The 20775-nt window shown below is 36.4% G+C and overlaps 1 protein-coding gene across 1 annotated transcript in view; it reads right to left on the bottom strand.

Annotated features, from left to right (window-relative positions):
* PTPRQ (protein tyrosine phosphatase receptor type Q) overlaps nt 1-20775 on the bottom strand; it is a 269344-nt gene that overhangs the window by 134880 nt on the left and 113689 nt on the right. Inside the window, exons 33-34 of the mRNA XM_036865712.1 lie at nt 18450-18570; nt 592-752 (exon numbers count right to left, since the gene is read on the bottom strand). Of these exons, the coding sequence (XP_036721607.1) occupies nt 592-752; nt 18450-18570 (282 nt within the window). The remainder of the gene's footprint in view (nt 1-591; nt 753-18449; nt 18571-20775) is intronic.

Genomic DNA, 20775 nt, shown 5'->3' with positions numbered 1-20775 from the left:
AATATCTAATTAGAAATCAGAAATGAAATCCATAAGGCTCATTGGGCCATCCCCGTAACACTCTACCATAGCAATATCTAAGCAGAGACAGACGGATTTCTTACTCATAAAACACTATCCCAGTTCTAAAACATGCCTACTGCCCTAGATTTGAAAACAACATTATGACAAGTTTCCGATATAGAATGCATAATATGAAATTCTAATTTAACTTGCAATTTTGAAATTGAATAATAGAGGACAAAGGCAGAGAGCTGACTTCATGCGTTTTACTTTGTTTCATTTAAAAACGCACTAAATGCTTACTAAGTGTTGAGTTCTGTGCTGAGTGCATTTACAAATATAAATTCATTTAATCCTCATAAGGACCCTGTGAGGTAGGTAACATATCGTTTCCATAATACAGATGGGAAATTGAGGCGCAGAGAGATTAACTAACTTTCCCAACATCACATAGCTAGAGAGTGACTGAAAAGCAATTTTGCATGTAACCGTGACAGATATTAGGTTTAATAAGACATATTTATATTTAACACATTTTTTTTCTGAGTAGGATATTCTTTTACTTGGCCTACACCCATAAGAACTCACCTCCTTCGGGTGTTCGAAAGTTAATGATATTGCTTCTCGTTTTCCCATCACCAAATCGGGTGCTAGCTGTTACATAAGCACTATATTCAACATTATAGTCCAAATCTGAAAACTCTAATGATGTTTCAGTTACATTAATGTTCTTTAATGATGATCTATCCCTAAGAGGAAAAAAAAGGATTATCTGCACCACTGACCTTTAAATTAAACGTTACAGATACATTTTGAGTACATTAAAAATAAGCAACATTTATGCACAGATATTAATCCGGATTAATGGGATAAAGATGCTACTTATCCAGAAATGCTGAAAAGAACGAATTTCAGAATAATTCAGTGAGTAAATTCTTTTGTTTTCAAGTATATTCAGTAATTCAATCAAGTGTTAATAGGATGTTCATATTAAGAGTTTGCTTGGACTGATTTTAATGGCTCTCTAGGAATTCTGTGTGTTCAAATTACAGCATTCTTTTTCGTACCAATGTTTTAGTTGTTCAAATATGTGTTCTTTGAAGTGTTGGCAAAATCTAATTTATACCATATATTTATCAAACACATTTTACATATATTGTACAAAAGTACAGACCAATTTACTCCAGACCAATTCAAATCAATTTCAAATGATAAATACCTGAATAGTAATATCTAAAATAATGAGTATGGGTTATCCTTTATTTATGTAATTAGAAACAAGATTTAAAATAATGTATGTATAACATAACAGGAAAGCAAAAAGTAGAGCTCACATCTCTCACTCAATTAAAATCTGAAATGTATCTAAAATATCACTTCAGAAAAGAAAGTAAATATTGACTTAAACTCTCCAAGTAAGTACCAAAATGCCAGGAGAGGGGGAAAATGTCTAAAGAGCAAACTGTCGCTAAGTGATACAGCACTACAATTAATTTCAGTCATGTTGATTCAGTTTCCATAGAATTGGGTATAGATTAGAATCTAAAGAATGAATATGTATATAATGGTACTGAAAACTATGCATTTTAAAAAGAAATTTTGATTTTTAAGAGCAATAAAATTATTAAAGAATTTAGATAAGAAAATACGATTAATATCACAGAAAAGATACGTATCTCATGTAATCTCATTTTTTTCTTCTTTAGAAGCACAAGGCATCCAAGAGGTAAATGGATATTCCCTCTGAACATAAAATGCATTTGCTTTACCACTGAAATATTTGAATCCTTGAATCATTAAGGGGAATAACAGATTTTAAGTGAATTAAGGATATCCACAAAGAGATACATTTCAGCCATGGTTTTACCATTACAAGAGCATCAATTCACTCCAAATATAAGTATGGCTATCTGAAAAATAGCTGGAAAGCTTACCATAGTGAGAAATATGGATTCAGAGTATGAGATTAGAGACAGGCAGGATTAGCCAGGCTATTCAGTAATTTGAAAGAGTTTCATCAGACATCCTTTTTCAGAAGCCATAGGGAGAACTGAGTTCTCTCTTTGACCTCGCTGAGACTATAGGAGAGAACCTTTTAAAACTCTTAATGCTGTGGCAATTAGGCTATTAGTCTGAAAAAGATGCCTTGTCATAGAAACTTTACCCAACTGCATACTCCTGTCATTGGTCACAGGTCATTAGAACACTACAGTATAGCTAGTCCAATTCAGATCTCTAAAGCTATGAAATTAGCTAAAGCAACCTAATTGCATTATATCTGTTTCAAAACTTTCTTTTCAAGCATATTTTTAATAATATCTGCTGCCTTGCATGACTACTTTCTTACCCTGATCTTCACAGCAAAATAGTGCAGATAAGGATCTGCCTACAATAAGAAAAACCCCAATTATGTTCCATAGATAACACAGAATCAAGGCAATTACCTGGAAAATGCAGGTCAAACATAAATTTTGTCTTAAATATCTGGATATTTCAGTAAAAAGAAGATAGTCTTTATAAATTATCTGAATAACAAATTCAATAGTCCACCTCAGCATACATAGGTATAGTTTCGACATCTACTCCAGTTTATCTCCAGGGACAAAACAGTGCTAACAAAAATTTTTCATATACTGATATGTCTTGCCTGTTTGGCGTTTGTAGTTTAGAGTTGTGGCTGATATTTTAATAACTATGGTAGAAAACTATCTGAGCACAGATAAACTTCAATTGAAGCTTCAACTTCTGGTACAAGTTCAGAATGTATCTTGGGTACATAAGAGATGGTCTGCCATAAAACTGAGAACCCAGAAGTAGGAAAAGGAAAGAGAAGTGACGCTGTTCCCAAGGATCCGACTCCACCCTCCTTGCTCTTATGCTGCTGCCAGATTGGCGGAAACACACAGAAACCTCTGGGCTGAGACCTGAGCTCTCTGCTCTCTGAAGAGCCATTTCATGAGCAATCCTACAGTTTCTCCCATGCATGAGAAACCCAGCTGTGACGCTGTAATCAGTTGTTACTCCCGGTTTTAGCTGGTTTAGTGTAACAATGTCTGTTTTGTTCTTATTAGTTTAAAAATATTATAATAGGATTATGATGTGTTCCACTACAGCATTTTATTTCCATTTATAAAAGTATATGTTCTATATCTTGATTTTTCTCATGTTAATAACAATAATCTATACCATTATTTTCTTTTTAGTTGCCTAATTTGGATACAGCATATTTCTTCAGCCTTCCCTCTATAAATTAACATTTAGGTTGTTTCTCTCCTTTTTTCTCTTATTACTATCAGTGATGCAGTAATCATTCTTACTCAACTATCTTTCCATAACAATACTTTTATTTCTGCAGGTTTAATTCCCAATAGTGTGACTGAGTCAAACGGTTTTATAAAATTTTTATTGTAATGATAATTAATAAATCATTATTATCTGGAGTCACAGCAAGTGTGCAAACTTTCACCACCTGTCTGGATATTAATTTTCTTAATTTCTGCAAATTTAATTAACCAGAAACATTTATTTAATTTGCACATCTCTGACCATGAGTAAAACAGATTCTCTTCTTATTGGTCATTTGCAGTCCAATTTTTGGAATAACTTATTCATACATTTTCTTTGATATACTTTATTTTAGTCTTTTAAATGGAATACAGTATATGTCGGGGAGTTAAGGAGGCATTGTTCTTTTAGATAGTGCTCCAAATTGAAAAAGATAGATACCTTCCCCACTCCTTCGGTATTTAGTAATGATATGTATACAATCAATATTCAACAAAATTCAGCAAAATTCTTTGAGCACCTATTTTATGTCAGGAACTATTAAGTGAGTAAGAGACAGGCCTTACCCTCAAAATAGAGAGACAAAGGAGTAAATAATTATAAAACAATTCATTAATAACAGTGTGATCCCCTTAAGGACAGTAATTTTTCCCCAGTGGCTAAAAGCAAAGAAAAAGAGAAAGGATGAGTGAGGAAATTAATTGTGACCAAAGAGTAGAAAAGGAGAATAAAGCACAGCCCCCAGAGATGCAGGAAACTGTTCACTAGAAAGCAAGTTTGTGAGGTTTGAGAGTAGAATGGGGAGTTGAGGAGGGAAGAGGAAGAGAGAAGGCCCACCTGACAGAGCAGGTCTAACTCTTACATATCCAAAGTCATAAACTGTGTGGAAATGGAAGGACCATAAATGTCACACAATACTTAACCTATAAAGTAGATAACTTAGAAAATCAGCCAAACCTCCCACGCAGTGCAGATTTTCAAACTGAGGAAAAAAAAAAAAACTCGGGGAGTCTTCAATGCTATCATTTTACTGATTTAACTTATAAACTCATTAGAACATTTTTAAAGCCTTTTTGAATTTGAGAAATCAAAAGAATTTGAATGACTTTGAAATTATTCTGAATAAATATAAGATGGAGTTTTTCTGTTTGTCTACACTCATTGGTAACATCAAGAAAACATATTGGGATGAAATTAATGGAGTCTTTAAGATGAAGTTATTTCCTAGTTAATTTATACTTCTTCTCAAAAGACAGACCACATTTTGACATCTAGGGCATAAAGGAAATTCTAGAGCTTAAGAGCAGTTTCTTTGCTCTGCTTTACCGATTCCTTTGCTCATTTCTTATCACATCAAGACTATGCTAAGCAACAACTGCCTAAGAGGAACCATGAATATCAAAACCATATGGAAAGACTTAAACAAAATTCCCCATTTCCCTAACTGTGAACATGAATGGTTTCCTAGACAAGGTATGAGACTCTTTGAAAGGTCATGGTCTCAATTCTAATATTCATCATTTGATATTTTGTTCTATGTGGGCAATCTAGCCTGATGATACACCCATTCCTGTACATTCCTATGAATTTATTTTAAAAAGTTTAATCTGCTATTATCTAAATATTCTACACTAATCCTTTCACTCACTAAATACCACTCCCCAAAATAAAGAATTTCAACATGCATTAACTTGACTCTATCAAATCATTTTCTCTCTCACATGACCCAGAAACTTCACTAATTTTCCCACTCCAATGACACTGGTCTTCTATGTTGCAATTACGCTAGAATATTTACTCTTCATAGATGGATTGAATCAGTAGGTTAATAATTACGTATCAAAGAACCCCAAACTAGCATAAATAGCTGCATATTCTATGATCCTAAAGCTTTACTAGAATCTCAGAGAAAGTCTGAGTCGAAGTAGGGTATTCATTTATTGTTACTCTTATTCCTGTTGTCATCATTTGGTTGGCTGGTTGATTTCATTTGATTTGGTTTGACTTTGTTTTGCTTGTTTGCATTTAGCAGAAAAGACACATTTATAAGATTAGAGGAGAAAGCCACTATGGAGAATGAGGTTGAAGCTCACTTATACACTTATAAACCATCCTCTTGAAGCCAACATAGGAATTAGGGTCCAGAGACAGGAGGAGGGACTGTACTTAAGCTGGAGGAGAAAGATTTCATCCCCTGAGGACAGACACAATCCCTCAGGCCAAAATAAAGCATTTGAATTTTATTCCAAGGGTAATGGAAAGTCCTTTGAATGTTTTCTCCTGGGTGTAATCTTTGGGTGAGTGATGAAAATAAAATTTAAAAATCCCATTCAATACTGAGATTCATTCTTCTCTCTCTCTAGATAGACACACACACAGAGAGAGAGAGAGAGAGTGAGAGAGAGCCTTATTCAAGCCTCAAGTCTCCATGTATCTGGCCTGCCCACCCCTCCAGTTTCATCCCTTTCCACTTTCCTCCTGTGCCATTATACTCAAGACACAGGGCCATCCTGCTGTTGCCCACACCAAGCTTCTTGCTGTTAACCACACTTAATGAAATTATTTGAGTTCCTATATCCAGTTAGTAGACCCCTGGACTTTTCAGCTAAATATGTCATTATTTTGCTTAAGCCAATTTAGGTTGGGTGCAATCATTCAAAACTAAAAGAATCTTGACTAACACCTATTTCCATTATTTAATAGTTTCTCATATGCCTTGATCCTGAGTATTTCCACCATCATCATCACTCCTTGCTGAACAAGCTTCCTTTGTCCATTTACCATTGAAACTGTGAGGACCAGTAATTCAACTGGTTTACACATAAAACAGTATGATCATGCTCTCATAAGGGATAAAGTCCATGAACTAATGCAGACCAATATCAAGCCAGTGATTTTCTTTTGGTAGAAATATGCCATATGAGTTGACGCACTAAGCTTAATTTATTATAACTCCATTAGTCTTTAATCACAAATGCTGTTATCAAACTAAGACTTCCCCAATCCTATAAGTATACTGTTGAGTTTTTAGAACAAAGGGCAATTATAACACTTATTCCTAGTGATTTGGGGAAAGCATGATTTGAGAGTAATACAGATCTGGTTATGATCCTAGCTCTGTCATCTTCTAGTTCTGTAACTTTAATCAACTCCTTAACCTCATCAAGACTTAATTTCCACAACTATAAAATGGTGATAATATTCTTCACTTTAAGGTTTTGTCATGAAAAACAAGAAACCAAACACAGCATTTGTCCCGAAATGTTAACTACTCCACTATCCCTCTTGAGTCCTTTTCTTTAGCTCTCCAAGATGTTTTGTTCTCCAATCACAATCTTTCCTAGCTTTGTACATTTCACAAATGGGATGAGAAGACCCCTGAAATTGAAGGTATAAAAACTCAAGATCCACAAAGGCAAAGTAAATGACTAAAATGATTGAATTTAAAACAGAGTGTGGTGGGAACTGAGGTAAACTGCAAAGCAAATGCTCCACCTAAAGACCACCTCTATTTAATTCCTGCTGATTTATTTTCATGGGGAATATGGCAAAAGAATTCTGATTTTTGTAAGAAACAAAGGAAGTTGAAGTTTCACTAGATATCTACTCACTATACTGACAGAATTCTATTCAGAATTTATTAACAGTTTGCTGGTCCAGCAAAGCATGGATGGCCTACCAATAGCCTGCTTGTCGCCTCGGTACCCAAGCTTCATCCAAGTCATTCATGAAAATGATTAGCAAAAAAAGAGCTGAGACAGAGTTCTTAATATCCCACTAGAAACCTCAGGTTAAATGATCAAAAGCACCCTTACACTCAACCACTCCATCCACCTGTGTTTGTATCTCCCACCATCCTAATCCTGCCCAACTATTTCATGTCTACAATGTTACTTATCAACTTCTTGACACAGTTCATTCATGCTGCCTCCAAGCCTTCATATACTGTTCCCACTGAGATGTTCTCCTGACTTATCAATCTGCCTTTACCAACTTCATTCCAAATGGGAGGTAAACTCAGGAAATTTGAAATAGCCCCCTTCCCATTCTGATTATTGATCTATATCATATGTTCAAAGCATTAGGTAGTTTTAATAGAGTGAAAATCTTTTAGAAAAGTGGAAGAAATAGGACTAAGCATATCTTTTTAGCACAATGAAAGCCATTTCCAAAGGTAAGCTTTTATGCTACAGGGGAAATCATTTGACCAGTGACATTTAATAAAATGCTGCAGTAAAACTGTTTTGACTTCCTAATATATTGCTCAGCAAGTATTTTTAAATTATCTCACATGGGAATATTTTATCTCTAATTAGTCTACAATCATTTTAAGGTTTTATATATTTTTTATCTCCCCACAGAGTTTAATAAACATTTCTCAGACTGACTGATTCAAAGTTACTTCTCATGACAACTACTAAGAAGACCAAGAAACGTTTAAAAGCCAAGGTTTGTATATAAGCTAGAATTTTCAGCATCACTTTCATTCCACAGTCTTTTAGCTACATCTTTTGGGCCATTTACTTAAAAGTTTTATAAACAAGGAAGAAAACTACTGTTAAATTTTACTGACATTATAAATTGCTAAACAAATCCAAGTTGAATTCAACTATAAAATAAATAAATAAGTTGTATAATCAGTTTACTAGAATACCACACCTCAATCCAAAGTGTATGAAAAGAATAAGCTTAGAGGGCTCTAGTAGAAATTCATTTATTTAATGGTGTTGCCCTAGGAATGAAAGGATTGCTTCTCATTTGAAACCATATAAACATAATTTACCAGTATTACTGAGGAAAGTGCTACTTAGATGACAAAAGTTATTTCACAAAGCAACTTTAAAAGAAAACATTATTTTAAAATGCAATGGGTCAGGACTTCCCTGGTGGCACAGTGGTTAAGAATCCGCCTGCCAATGCAGGGGACACGGGTTTGAGCCCTGGTCCGGGAAGATCCCACATGCCACGGAGCAACTAAGCCCGTGCGCCACAACTACTGAGCCTGCGCTCTGGAGCCCGCGAGCCACAGCTACTGAGCCCAAACGCCACAACTACTGAAGCCTGCGCGCCTAGAGCCCATGCTCCGCAACAAGAGAAGCCACTGCAATGAGAAGCCCGCACACTGCAATAAAGAGTAGCCCCACTCACAGCAACTAGAGAAAGCTTGCAAGCAGCAACAAAGACCCAACACAGCCAAAAATAAATAAATAAATAAATTTATATAAAACGCAATGGGGGGCTTCCCTGGTGGCGCAGTGGTTGAGAATCTGCCTGCCAATGCAGGGGACACAGGTTCGAGCCCTGGTCTGGGAAGATCCCACATGCCACGGAGCGACTGGGCCCGTGAGCCACAATTACTGAGCCTGCGCATCTGGAGCCTGTGCTCCGCAACAAGAGAGGCCGCGATAGTGAGAGGCCCGCGCACCGCGATGAAGAGTGGTCCCCACTTGCCACAACTAGAGAAAGCCCTCGCACAGAAACGAAGACCCAACACAAGCCATAAATAAATAAATAAATAAAATTTAAATAAATAAATAAATAAATAAATAAAAATTAAAAAAAAAAAACGCAATGGGTTAAAGAAGATTTCTGAACACGCCATCTACAAATCAAATGTGATTCACACAGCAGTGGTTATAAAGTGATTGCACAGTAACCCTCATGAGCTATTTTGTAAAGAAATACTCATGACAAAGGGAGGAGTCACCAGTATAACAAATATAACAGGTAACCTGTAATTTGGAGACATACTGAAAACAGCAAATATCCAAAGATGTTGTTTTTAAAAGAAGTTGGTAGTTATCGAAAGAACTAAAATAATGGAAATTGAGAACTGTGAGAGAAATATGGACCCCTGAAACAGGAACTCTGCTAATAAAGATAGCCACCACTTATACAGTATTTTAAGAGAACAACACAGATAATTTAGTGGCAGTGCCATGACTCAAACCTATGTCTCTCTGACTCAGAATGCATGTCCATTATATGGTGATACATGCCTCCTATTCTCTCCAGTAAAACTGATACGGCAAGAGTTCAAAAAAAGCATTAGTGATTAGTGACAGTGATACGAAAGAACCTAGAATTATGACAATCCCTTTAACTACAGTGGTTCCAACAGGTATCTTAGGGAAGAAGACGCTAGAAATTTAAAAATATCTCTGTATATACTCCATTACCATTTATATATTTCAGTCTATTATAGATAATATTCTTGAACATGTTAAGGTGTTTTTCCTTTTTTGTTTTTTCTTTATAAGACCTAATTCTATTCAATTGAAGGTATTCATTGTCTGGAAAAGCATCACTACTCCTATGCCAGAAATGAAAAGCTAGTAAGTCTATATTAAGTTTTTAACTCTTAAAATATATTCTTCATTCATTCATCCATTCAACAAATATCTAGCTTCAATTATGAGCCAGGTAGTTTTCTGTTCCAGATACAGCAATTAACAAACCAGATCTTGAAGCAGATAGTATCTCAATCTCTGTCTCTCGCTCTCTCTCTCTTCTCTCGCCCTCTCCCTCCCTATGTGTGTGTGGGGTGTGTGTGTGTGTGTGTGTGTGTGTGTGTGTGTGTGTGTAAGATAAAGCCAAGTTCTACCGAGGAAAAAGTGTTTTTTTACATTGTCTTTCCACATCGAGAGTCAATCCTGCATGATTTTAGACCGTAAAGTTTTATAATGTCATGGTATAGAAAGAAGAAGTATATGCAAAAAGAAAGCTTTCAACAGTCAAGAAAAAGTTTTGCTCCACTAAGAAAAGGTGAGAGAAAGAACAGGACAAAGCCTTCAGACAGGAGTGTCCTGGGACCTTAAGTTGACGGTAGTGTGGTGAAAACAAATAGGTTTGTGAAGGAAATACCAGCGTAGAGCTCCTTCTTCTCAGGATGGAAAGGAAAATGGCAAACCTCTTAGAAAATCTCTGTCTTCCATATGGCATTACTTATGTATAGTAAGTAATTATGTCCAGTAATTACTTATGTCCCCGTAAGATCTAAGGGCTCTTCTAGCAGACCATCCAGAGCTAGGGAACAGTGTGGAAGTCACCTTCCCAGTCCTGCACACTACAGATTGGTTCAGAGAAAATGACCAAGAGCATCTAGCTACCTGAGGGTTGAGACAGACATGCTGAGAGAGCCAGGGCACTAGAATAAGCCTGAGGCTGGATCAAGGCTAAAACAGAAAATAAAAACCTTGAAACTAGAAGCTATGATGGGAGATGGGTCCCAGGATGATTCCCAAGAGCCAGGTGAGAAGAGCTACCATATCCCAGACTTGTGATCCCCTCATCCTACTTTCAGTGAGCTCTCCCTGTATCTATAATCCATCTTAGAAAGAGAGACAGAAAAGGGATATCAAAGGAGAGAAAGCCCACTATTGGGGAGTTGAACCCACACAGCACGATCGCTTTGCGATAACTGTGTACAGAGTCATGACATTGTTCTCACAAGTGTAGGGCTGGAACCCCAGCCAGAAAAGTCTTGATTCTCATTTTCATTAATTTTTTTCACTTTCAATTTTATTTCTAACTTAGCAAAATGGTGTCAAAAATCTCAGAGTTATCACCCTTTGATTCAAAAATCTATAAGTCGAGATTGGTTCAAAATGGTGGAGTAGAAGGATGTGTGTTCACTCCCCCTTGCTCTCACTCCCTCTTTTGAGAACACCGGAATCACAACTAACTGCTAAACACTCATCAACAGGAAGACGCTGGAACTCACCAAAAAAGATACCCCACATGCAAAGACAAAGGAGAAGCCACAATGAGACGGTAGGAGGGGTGCTATCACAATAAAATCAAATCCCATAACTGCTGGGTGGGTGACTCACAAACTGGAGAACACTTATACCAAAGGAGTCCACCCAGAGGGGTGAAGGTTCTGAGCCACACGTCAGGCTTCCCAACCTGGGGACCTGGCAATGGGAGGAGGAATTCCTAGAGAATCAGACTTTGAAGGCTAGTGGGATTTGATTGCAGGACTTCGGCAGGACTGGGGAAAACAGAGACTCCACTCTTGGAGGGCACACACAAAGTAGTGTGTGCATTGGGAACCAGGAGAAGGAGCAGTGACCACATAGGAGACTGAACCAGACCTACCTGCTAGTGTTGGAGGGTCTCCTGCAGAGGCAGGCGGCAGCTGTGGCTCACCAAGGGACAAGGACACTGGCAGCAGAAGTTCTGGGAAGTACTCCTTGGCGTGAGCCCTCCCAGAGTCCGCCATTAGCCCCACCAAAGAGCCTAGGTAGGCTCCAGTGTTGGGTCACCTCAGGTCAAACAACCAACAGGGAGGGAACCCAGCCCCACCCATCAGCAGACAAGCAGATTAAAGTTTTACTGAGCTCTGTCCACCAGAGCAACAGTCAGCTCTACCCACCACCAGTCCCTCCCATCAGGAAACTTCCACAAGCCTCTTAGATAGCCTCATCCACCAGAGGGCAGACAGCAGAAGCAAGAAGAACTACAATCCTGCAGCCTGTGGAACAAAAATCACGTTCACAGAAAGATAGACAAGATGAAAAGGCAGAGGGCTATATACCAGATGAAGGAACAAGATAAAACCCCAGAAAAACAACTAAATGAAGTGGAGATAGGCAACCTTCCAGAAAAAGAACTCAGAATAATGATAGTGAAGATGATCCAGGACCTCGGAAAAAGAATGGAGGCAAACATCGAGAAGATGCAAGAACTGTTTAACAAAGACCTAGAAGAATTAAAGAACAAACAGAGATGAACAATACAATAACTGAAATGAAAAATACACTAGAAGGAACCAATAGCAGAATAACTGAGGCAGAAGAACGGATAAGTGACCTGGAAGACAAAATGGTGGAATTCACTGCTGTGGAACAGAATAAAGAAAAAGAATGAAAAGAAATGAAGACAGCCTAAGAGACCTCTGGGACAACATTAAACGCAACAACATTCACATTATAGGGGTCCCAGAAGGAGAAGAAAAAGAGAAAGGACCTGAAAAAATATTTGAAGAGATTGTAGTCGAAAACTTCCCTAACATGGGAAAGGAAATAGCCACCCAAGTCCAGGAAGCTCAGAGAGTCCCATACAGGATAAACCAAAGGAGAAACACGCCAAGACACATAGTAATCAAACTGGCAAAAATTAAAGACAAAGAAAAATTATTGAAAGCAGCAAGGGAAAAACGACAAATAACATACAAGGGAACTCCCATAAGGTTAACAGCTGATTTCTCAGCAGAAACTCTACAAGCCAGAAGGGAGTGGCATGATATACTCAAAGTGATGAAAGGGAAGAAACTACAACCAAGATTACTCTACCCTGGCAAGGATCTCATTCAGATTTGATGGAGAAATCAAAAGCCTTACAGACAAGCAAAAGCTAAGAGAATTCAGCACCACCAAACCAGCTCTACAACAAATGCTAAAGGAACTTCTCTAAGTAGGAAACACAAGAGAATAAAAGAACCTACAAAAACAAACCCCCCCAAAATTAAGAAAATGGTATTAGGAACATACATATCAATAATTACCTTAAACGTGAATGCATTAAATGCTCCAACCAAAAGACACAGACTCGCTGAATGGATACAAAAACAAGACCCATGTATATGCTGTCTACAAGAGACCCACTTCAGACCTAGGGACACATACAGACTGAAAGTGAGGCGATGGAAAAAGATAATCCATGCAAATGGAAATCAAAAGAGAGCTGGAGTAGCAATACTCATATCAGATAAAACAGACTGTAAAATAAAGAGTGTTACAAGAGACAAGGAAGGACACTACGTAATGATCAAAGGATCAATCCAAGAAGAAGATATAACAATTATAAATATATATGCACCCAACATAGGAGCACCTCAATACATAAGGCAACTGCTAACAGCTCTAAAAGAGGAAATCAACAGTAACACAATAATAGTGGGGGACTTTAACACCTCACCTACACCAATGGACAGATCATCCAAACAGAAAATTAATAAGGAAACACAAGCTTTAAATGACACAACAGACCAGATAGATTTAATTGATATTTATAGGACATTCCATCCAAAAACAGCAGAATACACTTTCTTCTCAAGTGTGCACGGAACACTCTCCAGGATAGATCACATCTTGCGTCACAAATCAAGCCTCAGTAAATTTAAGAAAACTGAAATTATACCAAGCATCTTTTCTGACCACAGCGCTATGAGATTAGAAATGAATTACAGGGAAAAAAATGTAAAAAACACAAACACATAGAGGCTAAACAATACGTTACTAAATAACCAAGAGATCACTGAAGAAATCAAAGAGGAAATCAAAAAATACCTAGAGACAAATGACAATGAAAACACGATGATCCAAAACCTATGGGATGCAGCAAAAGCAGTTCTAAGAGGGAAGTTTATAGCTATACAAGCCTACCTCAAGAAACAAGAAACATCTCAAGTAAACAATCTAAAGGAAGTAGAGAAAGAAGAACAAACAAAACCCAAAGTTAGCAGAAAGAAAGAAATCATAAAGATCAGAGCAGAAAGAAATGGAATAGAAACAAAGAAAACAATAGCAAAGATCAATAAAACTAAAAGCTGGTTCTTTGAGAAGGTAAACAAAATTGATAAACCATTAGCCAGACTCATCAAGAAAAAGAGGAAGAGGACTCAAATCAATAAAATTAGAAATGAAAAAGGAGAAGTTACAACAGACACCACAGAAATACAAAGCATCCTAAGAGACTACTACAAGCAACTCTATGCCAATAAAATGGACAACCTGGAAGAAATGGACAAATTCTTAGAAAGGTATAACCTTCCAAGACTGAACCAGGAAGAAACAGAAAATATGAACAGACCCATCACAAGTAATGAAATTGAAACTGTGATTAAAAATCTTCCAACAAACAAAAATCCAGGACCAGATGGCTTCACAGGTGAATTCTATCAAACATTTAGAGAAGAGCTAACACCCATCCTTCTCAAACTCTTCCAAAAAACTGCAGAGGAAGGAACACTCCCAAACTCATTCTATGAGGCCACGATCACCCTGATACCAAAACCAGACAAAGATACTACAAAAAAAGAAAATTACAGACCAGTATCACTGATGAATAGAGATGCAAAAATCCTCAACAAAATACTAGCAAACAGAATCCAACAGCACATTAAAAGGATCATACACCATGATCAAGTGGGATTTATCTCAGAGATGCAAGGACTCTTCAATATACACAAATCAATCAATGTGATATACCATATTAACAAACTGAAGACGAAAAAACATATGATCATCTCAATAGATGCAGAAAATGCTTTTGACAAAATTCAACATCCATTTATGATAAAAACTCTCCAGAAAGTGGGCATAGAGGGAACCTACTTCAACATAATAAAGGCCATATACGACAAACCCACAGCAAACATCATTCTCAATGGTGAGAAACTGAAAGCATTTCCTCTAAGATCAGGAATGAAACAAGGATGTCCACTCTCACCACTGTTATTCAACACAGTTTTGGAAGTCCTAGCCCCGGCAATCAGAGAAGAAAAAGAAATAAATGGAATACAAATTAGAGAAGAAGAAGTAAAACTGTCACTGTTTGCAGATGACATGATACTATACAAAGAGAATCCTAAAGATGCCACCAGAAAACTACTAGAGCTAATCAATGAATTTGGTAAAGCTGCAGGATACAAAATTAATGCATAGAAATCTCTTGCATTCCTATACACTAATGATGAAAAATCTGAAAGAGAAATTAAGGAAACACTCCCATTTACCACTGCAACAAAAAGAATAAATCTACCTAGGGAGATAAAAGACCTGTATGCAGAAAACTATAAGACACTGATTAAAGTAATTAAAGATGATGCCAACAGATGGAGAGATATACCATGTTCTTGGATTGGAAGAATCAACATTGTGAAAATGACTATACTACCCAAAGCAATCTACAGATTCAATGCAATCCCTATCAAATTACCAATGGAATTTTTTACAGAACTAGAACAAAAAATCTTAAAATTTGTATGGAGACACAAAAGACCCCGAATAGCCAAAGCAGTCTTGAGGGAAAAAAACAGAGCTGGAGGAATCAGACTCCCTGACTTCAGACTATACCAGAAAGCTACAGTAATCAAGACAATATGGTACTGGCACAAAAACAGAAATATAGATCAATGGAACAGGACAGAAAGCCCAGAGATAAACCCACGACCTATGGTCAACTAATCTATGATAAAGGAGGCAAGGATATACAATGGAGAAAAGACAGTCTCTTCAATAAGTGGTGCTGGGAAAACTGGACAGCTACGTGTAAAAGAATGAAATTAGAACACTCCCTAACACCATACACAAAAATAAACTGAAAATGGATTAGAGACCTAAATGTAAGACTGGGCACTATAAAACCCTTAGGGGAAAACACAGGAAGAACACTTTGACATAAATCACAGCAAGATCTTTTTTGATCCACCTCCTAGAGTAATGGAAATAAAAATAAACTAATGGGACCTAATGAAACTTAAAAGCTTTTGCACAGCAAAGGAAACCATAAACAAGACCAAAAGACAACCCTCAGAATGGGAGAAAATATTTGCAAATGAATCATCGGACAAAGGATTAATCTCCAAAATATATAAACAGCTCATGCAGCTCAATATTAAAAAAGCAAACAACCCAATCCAAAAATGGGCAGAAGACCTAAATAGACATTTCTCTAAAGAAGACATACAGATGGCCAAGAAGCACATGAAAAGCTGCTCAACATCACTAATTATCAGAGAAATGCAAATCAAAACTACAATGAGGTATCACCTCACAGTGGTTACAATGGGCATCATCAGAAAAGCTACAAACAACAAATGCTGGAGAAGGTGTGGAGAAAAGGGAACCCTCTTGCACTGTTGGTGGGAATGTAAATTGATACAGCCATTATGGAGAACAGTATGGAGGTTCCTTAAAAAACTAAAAATAGAATTAGCATATGACCCAGCAATCCCACTACTGAACATATACCCTGAGAAAACCATAATTCAAAAAGAGTCATGTACCAAAATGTTCACTGCAGCACTATTTACAACAGCCAGGTCATGGAAGCAACCTAAATGCCCATCGACAGAGGAATGGATAAAGAAGATGTGGTACATATATACAATGGAATATTACTCAGCCATAAAAAGGAACAAAATTGGGTCATTTGTAGGGATGGGGATGCATCTATAGACTGCAATACAGAGTGAAGTAAGTCAAAGAGAAAAACAAATATCGTATATTAATGCATATATGTGGAACCTAGAAAATGATACAGATGATCCGGTTTGCAGAGCAGAAATTGAGACACAGATGTAGAGAACAAACGTATGGACACCAAGTGGGGAAAGCGGTGGGGGGGTGGGGGTGGGGGTGGTGATGTGATGAATTGGGAGATTGGGATTGACATGTATACACTGATGTGTATAAAATGGATGACTAATAAGAAAATAAATAAACATTAAAAAGAAAGAAAAAGAAAAATCTAGAAGTCATCATTGATTCCAATGATTTCTTTCTCTTTTTTTTTTTCATTCTCACAGCCAATCCATTCACCAAATCCTATCAACTCTTCTTCCTAAATGTTATAAAAAGCTACCCGCTTCTTTCCTTCATCCCAGCACATCCATGGCCCAGACTCCTAATCTCCTACCTAGTAACCCTGTTAACACTTTTGCCTCCTGCAATTCATTCTCCATAAAGTATCCAAGGTGCTTGAAATTCTCTAGTAAGTCCCATTACAACTGAAATGAAAATGAAATCCTTATGGTGGCTTAGCTCCTGACCTTTGTTGGCCTCCTACCCTCCAGGATAACTCTCCTCTGTCTCTCTCTCCGGCAACACTGACCTCCTCCATGGTCTTCAAAACGACAAGTGTGTCCCCCACAGAGCCTATGTAGTTGATGTTCCCTCCTCTTGCAGATCTTCTCTTGACAAGAAGCTCCTTCTTGGCATTCAGACCACAACTCAATGCCACTTCTTCAAAGAGGACTTCCAAAGCACTCTATGAAAAGTAGCCCTCTTTCCCCCGATTTCCCCTCATTTTTAAATTTCTGGGTATATAATCCACTTATCTCTTTAGAATATGAGCTCCTTGAGGGCAGGGGCCTTGTCCACAGGTACATAGATACTCTATCAATATTACTGAATGAAGGAATGAAAAACTGAATCGATAAATGAATGAGTAGGGTAATAGAGGGGAATGGTTACCTTCTTCTCACTGCTTCTCTTCCCACTAACATCCCTCATGTCACTCCCAATTTTGCCAAAGAGTAAGCAAAATGACTAGGAATCAGGCAACGAAGAATACAGGACATGTCCTAAGGAGCAGTATGCAAAGGGTATAAACAGGTATTGGGGGGGGGGGGATCTTAATTTAGGAAAGAGAAGAATAGACTTTTTAAAAACACCATAGCCTCTTACTCAATGATGGACCTTCCAAGTGAGGAATACAAAAGTAAGAAATGCCTGTGTTCTATAAAGCATTATGTAAATTGTATTTTCTGAGTTGAAATATTTAAAATACACTAGGAAATATGTTAGTGAGTGGTGAATCCTTTTACAAGGATTTATATTAGATCAAAGTGAGCATTTTTATCTATTGAGTTTTCATGAAGCAATACAGCCACGTTGTTAATTGATGAGAAGCACTATAGGATTACATCCTTTTCATGATTGACTCATAAATAGGCAATTAGGGTAAAGGTGATCAGTAAAAAATAAATATACTGCTTACATTTCAATGGAAAATTGACCTTAAATAATAGATTTCTGGAGAAATATCTTTTTAGTTAAATTTTAGTTAAATTATTCTGCTCAAGGAAACTTAAAGAGACAGTGGCATAGAGAATATTGGAGTAAAACTGAAAGCCTTTGTATTCACTTGTATTCACATAAGCTGACCAGTCCATGACTCTGAAGAGCAGAATTTTAGTGTAATTGCACATAATACACATTTTTTTGTTTTGGTTACAAAAATCATTATCTATGCTTGGACCTCTACATAATATAGGAAAAAGTTGTTTCTTAATAAAGGCATATTAACTAGCCTATTAATAATCAGATTCCTAACGTACCTTCACAATCTGAAATTTAAAAACTGCATTCCTATTATGTTACAGATTAATACTTGTTCTCAGAACTATTTCCAAAAAAGAAAAAAATTCTTACCAGACATAAACTGTGTAATAGAGGATAATTCCATTTGGCTCCAGGGGTGGTTGCCATGACAACTGTACCATGACACCAGACAACTGTTTTACAGAGAAGTCTTGTGGGGGAGAATCAGGAGCTGAAAAGTTAGAATATATGATAATGCATTTTATTAAACATATATAAGAAAAAGTTAAAATAGAAATGCACAAAATTTTTATTATGAACTTTCTGGTAAATGAATCAGGTACAGTGCCTTTCTCCATGGGCTTGAGAGACTGTTTACTTTCAAAATGAGATGATAAAAGAAGATTTTGCATGGTGGTGTTAGAACATCTGTTTCTGTGATTCAATGGAAAAAAATATTTCATGAGAAAAAAAGAACAAGGGCTATGTCATTGTGATTTACCTACTGTTCAAGTACATCTTGGTAAATTATCATCCTCTAATAAAAATAAAACTATTGGTTGGGGTGAATAAATATACAATAAAAGAGCTCCACAAACAATAAAAAGAGATGGGAAAAAAACACGCATCCAAGAAGTGGGAAAGTGATAAGTATAACATTGTGAGAGCAATTAAAATGACGGACCTCACAAATGAAAACTACACTCCTCAATTTCAGTAGTGTCATTAAACTGCAAAATAATATCAAAATCTGTTCACTGAGTCTTCAAAATTGAATGGGTTACAAAGGAAATGCCAATGTAGCACATAAACAAGAATATAGACATTTTAGGGTCTACTTCTAATTGTGCTATAATAGTGTAAGGATTTAAATATTTTAGCCATTCTGAATTGAATAAACACTAAAAAAATTACTGTAAACTAATTAGCAAGTTTATATTTCCACTTAGATAAAACATTTAGAATGGCACTTCTCAGCTCCTGTATAACAGCATAGTAATGTCTTAGAATATTAACACAATTTTTTTGCATGTAAAAGGGTATAAATTACTACAATTTTGATCATTGTTTTAGTTATGCATGGAAAGTGAACTCATAGCTAATAGAAATTCTGAGAATTTATTCAGATCTTTGAACAATGTTATAGATTAGTATTTGTGCAAATCAGTTTTTCCAATAATTTGGAGAAAATGCTGCCTATTATATTTTCTTTCTGATTTTCTAAGTAATCTCCACTATAGTGTACACATACATGTGTGTGTTTTCATTATTTTGGTAACAACAGTTTTTTTTAATAAATTTATTGAGCAGAGAAAAGCTTTATGAGATGAGTTCTATAGAATAACAGTGACAGCTAATTTATATTTTCAGTTGGTATTCTCACTGGCACTATAATAAAAATGCTAACAAATATTGATTATCGCAAGAATCCATAAGAAAATCCATCTCATTTGGAGATGTCTGTTTCCCAAGATATGAATTACCTCTAACCAAGAACTCTCTTTCATCTGTCAAAACAAAAACCTAGAATATTTTTTTTCTGAATATCATTGCCAAACTTAACTTTTGTTTATTATTGGAAAAAAAGGATTTTAATCAAAACTAGTACTGATATAGAATATTATATGTTGTAACTAAGCATTTTTCCTCTATAATATGCTTTAAGATGTTTATGTGGAATATCAGTTCTTGGTGTTTTATATTTAATCTTCAATACATTCTTGGGTATTTTTTTATGTAAAACATTTTATTGCTAAATAAATGTAATTAACATGCCTTTTTAAATAAAATACTGAATATCTACTACAGCAGACTAAGTTTCAACCATTTTAGCATTTGTTAAAATAACCTTTGTATTCAGAATTGCAGTTTTAAAAAATGAAATGGGAAAAATTAGGTTAAATAAATGCAATATCTTTTGCAATCTATCCAAGTCATCAAGACAGAGCATATGAGGATAGATAAGGGTCTTCGTAAGGCTCTTACTCACTCTGCTTGGCATGATCTTTCCTATCCCTCACCCTCCCTCTACTCGTCTGTCTTCAGGTCACAGTTTAAACATAACTTAATCAGCTACATTTTCCTGGATGCTTCAGAGTAGCTAAAGTTCCTTGTTTTTGGTCCTGGTGAACACGTAAACCAGTAATTAGAATAATAAAAATTACTTGTCTACACATTTGTCAAATTTAGATCTCTTCTGCTGAACTTCAAGCTCCATGAAGGCAAGGAGCTCCTACTACCCAATAAAGCAAAGCTTCTCAGGCCTTTATCCATTCTAGATTTGCTATAATTTTTCTAAAAGAGGTCTTGTTCTTCACCCTATTCCTTAGCAATTATATCAATAACTGGGCCAAGGACTTAGATGGAAGTTTACCATGACTCTGCATTTTTAACAGCCCAGGTAATTTGGATGCATAGTATAATTTGAAACTATTGA

Source organism: Balaenoptera musculus, chromosome 10 (genome assembly GCF_009873245.2).
Source record: "Balaenoptera musculus isolate JJ_BM4_2016_0621 chromosome 10, mBalMus1.pri.v3, whole genome shotgun sequence".
NCBI classification, from domain to species: Eukaryota; Metazoa; Chordata; class Mammalia; order Artiodactyla; family Balaenopteridae; genus Balaenoptera; species Balaenoptera musculus.
Note: the sequence above shows the minus strand (reverse complement) of the source record. Positions and strands in the feature narration are given on the sequence as shown.